Consider the following 11,536-nt stretch of genomic DNA (forward strand, 5'->3'; position numbering starts at 1 on the left):
AATTGGGGAAAAAATCTTGCTATAGCAATACTGAATAACAATCATACTTGATAAGGTACATTTAAAGATCAATTTCGGTTAAAAAATATCAAATAACAAATATGCAAACTAAAATGCAGATATTGCATCCAATAGCTAAAATGTATAATTCCCTAGTTACCACTTTACTATAACTATCGATGGGATTAAATTGAAATCCTTGAACTCTTGTAAAATCTGAGGAAAAGAAAGCACTGGCTTATGGTTTGAATTCGTTTTAGTAAAAAATATACAGCTAATTAAATAAATATAATTAAAGTAGGTAAATTGTTTCATTTTTGAATCTCATTCGCTAATATCTAAGTCATTTTTCTTAATTAGGCTAGCCGAAATAGATTTATATATCATAACCGACATTTTTCATGTTTGAGTACTTTTAATAACCCACATAGATTCAAAAAGTTAGTTAATATCCTCAAAATGAGCTCAAGATATTTTCGTTATCATGATACTATTTTCTAAAATATTGTACTTATTTAAATCAATCAAATATAGAAGGAATCCTTTTTAAAGCACACTAGTAAATTACCCGTTTAAATGAACGGGAATATATTCTGCACGAAGCAACAAATTAAAAGAAAATTCATAACTAGATTTTCTTACTACTGTATGATATATGCTTCCGAGATATGTACAATGCTAGAAAGATTACTATATTCAAAAATCGATAATTTGATCATCTATGCTTAAATTATACATTCATTCATCTCCTATCTACATAAATTTAAATCATTGATCAAGCGTTTTTATTAAATGATAAAGCGATCGATTTAATAATAAAGTCATGTCTATAATAAATAATCGCACTAAGTATAATTTCAAGAAATGAACAAGTCATGCAACTAGAAGTCTAGTTACTGAATAGGAATAAAATAAATTGTACATGAAGTTGCATATCAATTGTACGATCGAAAATAATCTAGAAGTAAATGTTTATACGTGGGGAATATATAAGAGGAAATAGTGAAATCAAGAAATCAAGATTATACTGCATCATGATGCTATTTTCGATAGGTCAACGACCCAAGTAATGGTTATTAAAAATATGTTGATTTCATATTATTTCATTAATCCAACATAGTCTGATGGACAGTATGGACATAAAAATAGCACGCTAGTATATACTTTTAAACTATTATTTTTGATAGCAGTTTATGATTTCATGAAATGCTTAGTTTGAGTACTACAAAATAAGCTGAAGTTCATCCTGTATTATTTATCAATTTTTTATTCTAATACATTCTTTGATTGATATAGATTTAGACTAATAGCAAGCTCTGATACGCTGATAATTACTTTCAAGATGAAGATGAAAAATTATGCTATTGGTAAACTACGCTGTTACTATTTTTTATATTAAATTATTACTTGCTAAGACAGTAAGATAGAAAGATGTCTGGATACAGTTGCATATAAGTAGAGTAGCTCCGATTTAACGATCTAAAACTAGTATTTCTCGTGCATTAATCAAAGAATTAATTCTAAGTGAACTAAGGCATCGAAAGTGATCAGTAAATTGTGTTAATAATAAAATTTTAAGATTAATATGTAAGTATGTAACATTGAACGTTTATAGATCATTAATACAGCAAATATACATCAAGTGTAATTAAGCTATTGATCAGATCAATTTATAGTAGCTACTAAATAACAAGATGTGGTTCACTTAAAAGATTTGTTACAGTTTTAAGATATTGAAATGTGGTAATTACAGCATGTATAAAGGAGAGGAAGTACCCTAACAAGATAGTAGATTATTCAAAGGAAGGAAATAGGTTTCAGTCGAACCTGATCTAATTTTAGGATAAAAGTAAATTTAGCTAGCGAAAATTTGCGCTCTTAGTAAATACAAATAAAGATATTACAGATATAGTACTTTTGACCTACAGTATCAGGGACATGAATGGATTTATGAAAGATTTGAGAAAACGTTTTAATTGGAAACAACAGTTTAATATATGTTTGTTCATCGAATATCCATGCCTCATAAGTTATTGTAAACAAGAAGAATATCATTTTAAATTGGGAATGATACTAGTTAAAGTGAATATCAATAGCTGTAATAATGTTGCATAATTAATATTCTTTATCCTTTTACATCATCTATCATTTTGAATTTGCAAGTATATCGCTACAAACGTCTATAATATTTAAAAGTTTAGGACCGCAAGCTTCATACAAGTATATTGAAATTAGGATCTATTAATGTTAAAATACTAATTCAGTAAAATTTTACCCTGATAGGCTGTACGGACATTTATATACGTATGATAATAAATTTTAAAACTGTAGCGTAGTTAATATCACAGATTCCGGTTTTCGATACTAAGTTATAAACTTGGAATGAAAATGGAAAGGCAATTTATTATTTCATACACGTCATTAAGTTTCAAGTTATTTAATACAGAATAGGAAACCCAATGCGATAACTACCTTCATGACACTAATAATGAATTAATTAATTGAGAGTGTAGCATAAGAATAGAGTTGGTTCATGATTTAAGCTTATTGGCTTACATATTTCTGACATAGCGAATTAATATTTTATTGATCATCTAACTATCGTTCTTACCTTGTAGATTAATTTTTGATTAGACGGCGAGTTGCGTTTCAAGAATAGCTAACTTTACTTGTCGTTCTTGAACGGCTTTCTCTTAACGATGATTTATCAATTGCTATTGAAATCAAGTTGAAAATCATTTAATATCTGAAAATATCACGAGTAATAAGAGTCTTATGTAATTTCTTATTGTGATACAACGATATTTTTCCTATTCAATATTATTCTATTCAGCGTTCATATGCTATAAATAATTTATTGGAATATCATCTAAATTATATTCATTGTCAGTTTATTTTAATTATTGTTATCTTCTACATGGACCAGCTGGAATAGAAAATAAAATTCGTAATGGAACAGATCGAATATGGTATTTAGCTAGCGGAAACTTTATCTCGCACTTAGGGGTCTTTCTTGCCATCTATTGATTTTAATGGTTACGAACATGCTTTATATCGATGATTCGCTTAAAAGAATAGTATTCACATACTCATCTATAAAGAAATTTCTTTTTAATTTTAAAAATGGAAAGCACTAAAATAAGATAAAACAATCTTAAAAAGAACTCACCAATTTTTGGTGCATATAGTAATGTTACGGAATGACAATGTGTCTAAATATTGTTATGTAACCGGCTAAAAATTCACAAGCTGAAGGATCTCACGCTCCTAATGTACTATATATTAAGAATATAGTAGATTAAAGAGCTTTCAAAGATGAAAATAAATAACTTCGACCTGAAATATATAACTAATACAGCAATATAAATTTATCAATGACCTGACGACGTATAGTTACTAGCTTTGTTGTACCGTAAATTGATTATCTACTTTTTTATATCATATATTATTAAATAAGAACTATACGAAATGTATCGATAGTAGAAGTATTTAAAAAGTTTTCAAAACCTTGTATCTAGTTCATATACCGATTCTGATACGACAATGACTATTTCGTGGTAATTATCGATTAATAGTAGTTAGTCCAAATTTATTAACGTACTTTCATAAGTCAATACCTAAGCTTTGTGAGTTAGCGGTGGATAACTATCATATGATACATTCAAAGAGTTATATAATATTAGGCGACAATTATAGCTGATTAGCAACGTCCAACCAGTATCTTAGAGAGTAATATTATATCATTTACTTTTATTTTGCATACTGCAGCTATATATTAGATAGTCTTAAATACGCTAAATATCATCTTTTTTAGATAACAATAATGATTAGCTTTACTAGATTCTATTGCAACTTATTAGTCTAAGATACTCGAAAAATATTTAACTGTATGGTATAGTTTTATGCAATCATCACGATTTTTAAAAGCTACAAAAATTTTTTATTTTTCACGCTTTTTTATTTAACCATAACTTGTAGATATTACACATTTTTTGCGATATTATTAGAACAAGTTGATATAATTTTCGTGTAGCATAGCTATAAATTGGATAATAGCTCTAACGTAATTTGAAGTAGGATTATTTTGTCTGAAAACATATATAGTATACTATTTACAGCTATTTGCAGGCTTTACTTGTTTTCGATATGCTTTTTTTACTAGACGAGATAATCTTTGCGTGCTACAGCTAGAAATATAATTGTACCTTTAGTAGAATTTAAATGCGATAAGTTAACGTAATGATACATCAAGCTACTGCTATCTTCTAATAAGTAAGAGTTAATTAGTATTTGAGTTTTACACCAAGTAGGAATCACGGAGGATATCGGCAGTAATTGAAGGCAATGCCAAAATACAAGTTTCTTCCCACGTATGATAATGGCTCATTTTCATTCGATATTCTCTACGACTATGTATAATGTACAGTAATATATTAAAGTTAATATTCCGTGATTAAGCGAGACATTGACAGACAATGAGTTTTACCCGTACTGTATAACATCATTAACCTATGAACTTTTAATGAATTTGTAGATCGAATAATCCTCAGGTTAGTTATTCACATACTAGTTGCTAAGCCATAACTTCTATCATTTTATAATTCATCTATGGTTAGTTGGTTACTATTTATCATTGAAATTCCATGATCGAATATGTTTTCATATTAGTTTATAACAGATTTTAGACACAATGTTATTTTTATTAAAATACAATTGTTCAAAATCATATATATTTGGGCTAAATTAGATTATTATAGTATTGAATTCAATCTACCACTTAATTAATCAAATGGCAATAGTATGTTTTCTTTGTATTAGTTATGGATTATGCTGTAGCGTAGGTTACGGTACCTACGCGGTCTTTCCGTAACTAATTGTATGGTATTACAAATTAATGAGCATCGCTTAGAATTAGTCTAGTCTTAGAGGCTACTATACAAAAGAAGTCATATTGTAATTAAACTTTAAAATGAAAGCATTATTAAAATCTGCGCATCATATTTTTAGCGATAAAATAGCGCAGCTTTACTTAGATATGCTGTTAAGTATCCGTAAAATTTATATTTTGATCTCGGCAGAAGCCTACCACGTTCGTATTATAAAATACTTAAGATTTCTCTGTGAACATACGTAATTTGAATCTTATTTTAGTTTCTAATATGATCTCATTCAGTGATGATCACCCGATTACTATATTTAAATATTCAATTAATAAACATGACTCCATTCCTTCTCTGAAAATTTTCAACATTTAGAACATGTAAGGTTACATAATAACAATGGTACTATAATTGATAAATACTGGGGGGGACCCCGTTTGTTATACTTTGCGCACTGTACGTATTCGTACTCTTTAAATGTATTTGTAAAGCACAGTTATTTTAATTTAAAACAATCTAGCTAATCAAAAGGAGATTGTCAATAATGATAACTATTATAAAGAATAGATACATAGTTGAATAATTGTAACGATACGATAAGATATTAATTGTAAAATAGAGCTGATATGTTGATCATGAGAATACTGCAAAAGAGCAATCATCTAATCAATAATTTATTCTCTTGAGTTGAGTTTTATTGCAGTAAAGAAGGAAAAGAAAGAACGGAAACATATACAGTAAGATAATTTCATGCTTTGATCATTATAAAACAGAACTTACTGTATCCTTTACTACTTCTATCAAACGAAATATGATACTGTATTTCGTAGTTTTATTTAATTGCTGATGTATTTAATGCAATTCATGTAGTAATACAAATTCTTCGATTAAGAATGTTAGTAGCGCAAGAAGCAGCTTAAAATTATGTTGGAAAATTGCAAACAGTGCGATATTCTTGGTGCTGTAAACTTTTTATTGCAATTTGTCGTTTTAAGAGGTTTAATGCAGTGGTTCTTGAGTGCTTTATCTTTAAATGAGAATTCGATAAAATGAATCAATAAAATATAAAAAAGGATGAACTTGGGCTACTGTTGCCACTGTATGTTAGTAACATGTAGTACAAATTTTTATCAGCAGCGACAATTGCTATAGCTGTTAACTGTAAATTGATTATTAGTATGCTCACGATTGTATGGGCGTATGTACCCAGTTCATGATGTTGTACTGTATATGTGTATATTTTATTAAAGTGTCATTAAATATATACGGATAACTTTTTATTAAATAGAAATAATGATGACTGTATTCGTTTTTAAATCATTTACGAAGGCAGGAGGTAAAATTAGGATTGGTAGTCCATGATTAAAATCATCTCTAGATATGGAATCAATCTTAGTATCACCGGTTACAATGTCTTATACGCTGCATAATTGTCGCTAATCGTAGATGTGAGCACGCATGAAATTACTGATAAAAGCTTAATAAAAAGGGCGACTTAATATAGGTACACCCTTCGTATTTTATTTTTTATCACGATTATACTTAAATACGATAACAAATCACAAATCCTGACAAGCCTAACTCCTAATCAGCTCTTTCGTCTGGTGTGTATAGTTTGAGTCATATTGAGAAGGATATGGTACAACATAATTGCTATGCAAATATCCTTACATACCGCATTGCATAATTGAATAAAGAATCACAGGAAAAAATCATTGTATCTAAGTGTACTGCCTAAGGGTACACGATAACAAGCAAAGAAAAAATGCTATCCTAGATTTACATACGAGACGAATAGCTATTATCAAATTATGTTCATCTAACTAAAAGATTTCTAACATAACCATCATTGAACGCAATCAAGCGTCACAGCTATCTGCTCGCGTTATGAGAGATTTTCACTACCCAAATTATTCTCAAGTAGATACGAGATAGACATGATATTCAAGAAATATAAAGTGATTAATCAGAAAACAGATCTATTAGATCATAAAATTAGATTATTAATAATAACAGCCACTGGGTAAATTAAGGTATGTTAAGTATATTGGTTTTAATTTTTTTAAGACGAAAAAGCAGACATATTAAATACTATAGCAGCTATCAACGTATCTCTTTTTGATAGATTTGGGCAGATTTAACCTCAGCAGCCAGTTACTTTAACGTCTTGACCTGAACGACGTGTGATCCTTAGAGTCGTAAACCACTATGACAAAAGTTAGATTGATTTAATGGAGATTACGTCAATTTAAATACAGTGAATTATCTAGATGTACCTCTGCGTTTGTTGGATGGATTCCTACTGTATCATCAAAATGAGCCTTCGTAGCCCCACATTTCATAGCTGTAGCAAATCCTTGCATGACTTCTCCAGAGTTAGGGCCTAAAATATGTATTCCTATAACCCGCTCCTATAGAACGAAGCACATATAATCTAGTTACATTATGTTCAAATCTACAATTTCTACTTTAGTATGTCATGAAGTTATCGTACTATATATTCGCGCATGTCAATTCGACGTTACCTGATCTCTTTTGTTGCAGATCAACTTTAGGTAGCAGCTATTTTCATCGCGATGTGGAATAGTCCATTCTAAGGGCATAAATTGCGCATGATATACCTATATAAACCAATTTTAATTACTGTTTACTTGTACTGAAGAACGATAATTTATGATTACGTTGAGCACTTCCTTATGAGTAGTTTAATAGACGATGCTATGTAAGTTTACTTTACAAATTTATTAATCTTCCTTATACCTACCTCCACGTCATCTCCTAGTTTTTCAATAGCTACTTCTTCAGATAAACCACAACATGAATACTCAAGAGGCGTAAAAATTGTGGTTGGAATACTATCGTAGTCACACTAAAAGTAAAGTGTTATATTCTTAAAAACTAATTGTCAACACTACTACTTAAATAGTAAGTATATATTTTTTAGCGAACTTGTTGAGTCGATACACCACTCAGTCGTTTAGCTAACAGGCGACCGGCATGGATTGCTACCGGGGTCAATTCCGGCTTATCGTATAGAATATCTCCAATACCATAAATGCTGGGCACATTCGTCTGTTCATTGACTGTTTTGATATAGCCATTCCTAGTCAACATAAAAGAGTTGAATTGTAGTGTAAATAAACTACACTTAGTTTATTATTGTTCACTGTAAGGTATGCATACTTTTCAACCACTACACCAGCATTATCTAATCCTATATTTACGGTGCATGGATCACGTCCTATTGCTAGCAGAACCTAAAAATTATCATTAAATATAATTATTTATAAAACAGAATTCACAGATAATAATTATTAAGCTAGGAGCATTAATTGGAAGTGTCAGTAGATTATAATTAACTAATTAATGATATTTACATTTTTACTTATACTTGTAACAGGGAGACGAGGTTACATACCGTGTCAAACTTATCTTGAGCCTTGTTTCCATTATCTAGCATGGTGTAATTTACATTTAATACCTTTTTTCCATCGTTCATCGTAATAGCCTCAACACTAAGTGGTACTGCTGGTCGAATAAATTTGATTCCGATGTCTTTCATGTACTTTCCAACTCTTTCTGCCATATCCTAAGCAAAAATGACTACTTTGTAAAGCACTATATACTTAAAAATTATATTGATATTGGATAGATCTTCATGGAATATAATATATTTTCGGTTTTATACCTGGTCAAAACCACGTAATAAAATAGATCTAACCATGACAGTTACATCTAATCCTAACCCAGCCAGAAAACCGGCACATTCCAGAGCAACATATGATGCCCCGATCACAAGAGTTTTGCCAGGACACTTCTCCAAAGAGAAAAGATCATCGCTAAAGAAATAAAAGCAGTAATTATCTGGCGGATGTAGCTTTGTCATAAAGAGTATTATGGTTATATCACAGTTACGTATTCTTAAATAATGTGTTAGATTACCTGGTTACACAATGTTCCTTCGCTCCAGGAATATCTGGGTAACGTGGGCGGCAACCGCTAGATATTACGAAGTTTTTAGCAGTTAATAAAGTTTCTTTACCACGTCTATCAACAGCCTGTCACAAATGTAATAGGTAGAATAGTTAGAAAAAACTGGATAGTATGCCTACATTAATGAATGAAACTTATATTAAAAAATCAACATTGACCTTTATGGTGTGAGGATCAACTAAAGTGCCGTAAGCATTCAAATATTTTACTTTTCGATCTCTTAATTGAACTCTGTACCCGAAATTTATTGAGCCAATGTGATTCTAAGTAGTTTTAGAGCGTAATAAACAAAGTTCATTATCAATAAATCACTCCGTGATAAGCATAGTGCGTGTTTGATCATAATAAAAAATTAATTTACTTGAACATTATCTTTCATTTTTTCCCAACTGTGAGAACCTAAAATAATTGAAATCAGTTATTTACTTTCTAAAATTTAACACTTTTAGCGGTAAGTTTCTACATATGGTATAATATAAAATATAGAAATATACAGTTTTCATTTATTTCCCAGCCATAGTGGCTTGCATCATGAATTGACTCTCCTATAAAAGTATTCAAGAAAGTTATCTTCCAGTATAATCAATTCGTCGTCTTATGCATAAATGATGATAACCTAACAAAGACGCCTGGTGCATTAATTTTTTCGGTATACATCCAACGTTAACACATGTTCCTCCGAGACCTAATTAATAATAAATATTTTATCATATCGTATTATCAAAATGAATAAGTAATAGGAAATGGCACTTTATCGTCATTTGATTAATGATCATGCAAATAATAGCTTAAATAAGTTTTCGTAGTAGGTGCAAAGCTATAAATAAAGAATGATATAAAGTATTTATCAGTAGCCTAAAACAAACCCCAAGAGCAGCCTAAGGGAGTTGGTTTAACAAAATCCAGAAGGGCTACTGTAAGTCCTTGTTCAGCAGCTTCCTTCGTAGGCAGAATTAATACGAATAGTATTTGAATGAAAGGTTAATATTATTTAATTATGCGTACAATTGATAGATTTATAAATGATTAAATGATTAAGATTTAAAAATTTAGGAATTAAACCTTGGAGCACGCTAATCCTCCTGAACCGCCACCGACAACTATCAGGTCATAAGAATATTCTGAATGCATAGTTAACTGTTGACTAATTTGCCCATACAAGATAGATTCCTTTGAGGCTTCAAAGTCTCCAATCAGAGTTCCTTTACAATATAAAATCGGCAGTGTAGCTATACCACTAGATTTTTGAAGTGCAGCTTGTAGTTCATCTACATTATAGTCTGCGTAGTAAAAGAAATTATCTTAGTGACTCTGAAAGAAAAGTAAACTCATCAAGGAAAAAATTTTAATCTAATATACTGTATTGCTATATTATAAAAATACACAGTGTACGTCTACAATACAATACAATAGATCATAGGAAAGTGTAAGTAGAATACATCTTTTATCGTGTGTTGATTTATTCTCTTATTTTATATAAAATGAAATTGTAGTAAACGGACAGCAACGTTTTTATACTATAAATAAAATTACTCAATCAATGATTATACAAAAAAATTTTGCAGCTGTGGAATAGAAGAATTGAGTAACTGGTCAGATGCTATTTATAGTTGTCTTTAACACTTTAATAGAATTTTAATCGAGCTAATATGATTAATAAAATTCGTGAGAAACAGGGTTAACTCTTAATACTAGCAGTATCGGTTACGAAAAGTATGGCGAATTGAGTAATAGATAGCATGTTTTATTAGATTTAAACAACAATAAGGTGATTCTTTTATCTTTCAGAATCAGTTAACGAATATTCTAACTACCAGTAATAGTATGAAATGTTGAATAAAGGTTACTGAATATAAATATTATTTACCATCCACAATATAGCCTTACCTAAAGTATCGACATTGACGCGTGCAACTTTATCTGTAATATTACGAAGTCTTAAGAAGTTAACCAACTATATAAAAAGAAATAAAACACCAGATCGGCAAGAATTAAATCACTGGTTATATCATAAAACAGACGCTAGTATATTCAGCATTGTACTAATATTTAAAATTTGATACTAACTCTAGGATTTTAACATTCACTATGCCTCTCTCTGTACAGTATATAGCAGACATTCATCCTGTGTTTTAGTGTATTTTATTTTAATCGCAACTATTCAGTATCACCCACTACTCCCATCCTTACTATCAATTGCTGTTGAAATAAAGTAAGAATCATTCGTTAAAATTAAGAAGTTAGAGGACAGAGAAAAAGTAAATTTAACTATTATTTCTGTGTATCAATGAGTTATTTTCAAAACCGAAATTGAGGATCAATATGTATGTAAATATATATACGAGTATAAATATAAGCATATCGTACAATAAATAGATGCGAAGTCAAGTCTTGAATAGTCATAGAAATCTCTAATAAGAGTATAAAAACAACTAATCTTTACACGTATTAATAACGAGTTCTATAAATTTATAATCAATGAACTTCTTACAATACTTTGATATTACTCGTATTCTTTGTAATAATAGCATACAAGTGTATTGTACACTCCCAAATCTATAGATTCATTAGTTAACTTTTATTTAAACGCTACGTCGTGAACTTAATCAATAGACAACTAATAATCACAGCATTCTATAGGGAACCTGAACTACTTCGTACTG

At 29.8% G+C, this 11,536-nt stretch overlaps 1 protein-coding gene across 1 annotated transcript; it reads right to left on the reverse strand.

The window, feature by feature from the left end:
• Positions 1–7,023: 7,023 nt before the first annotated feature.
• On the reverse strand, positions 7,024–10,004 carry TRIADDRAFT_19325 (uncharacterized protein; the record flags this gene model as incomplete). The annotated part of the gene is made up of 15 exons (XM_002108946.1): positions 7,024–7,086; positions 7,157–7,291; positions 7,406–7,501; positions 7,645–7,749; positions 7,830–7,983; positions 8,064–8,137; positions 8,299–8,469; positions 8,569–8,719; positions 8,823–8,938; positions 9,032–9,136; positions 9,235–9,272; positions 9,368–9,418; positions 9,490–9,558; positions 9,740–9,812; positions 9,936–10,004. The coding sequence occupies 15 exons, from the start codon at positions 10,002–10,004 to the stop codon at positions 7,024–7,026; spliced, it is 1,470 nt and encodes a 489-aa protein (XP_002108982.1).
• Positions 10,005–11,536: the final 1,532 nt, after the last annotated feature.

The sequence above is a fragment of the Trichoplax adhaerens genome, genomic scaffold, assembly GCF_000150275.1.
Source record: "Trichoplax adhaerens TRIADscaffold_1 genomic scaffold, whole genome shotgun sequence".
Taxonomy (NCBI): Eukaryota; Metazoa; Placozoa; class Uniplacotomia; order Trichoplacea; family Trichoplacidae; genus Trichoplax; species Trichoplax adhaerens.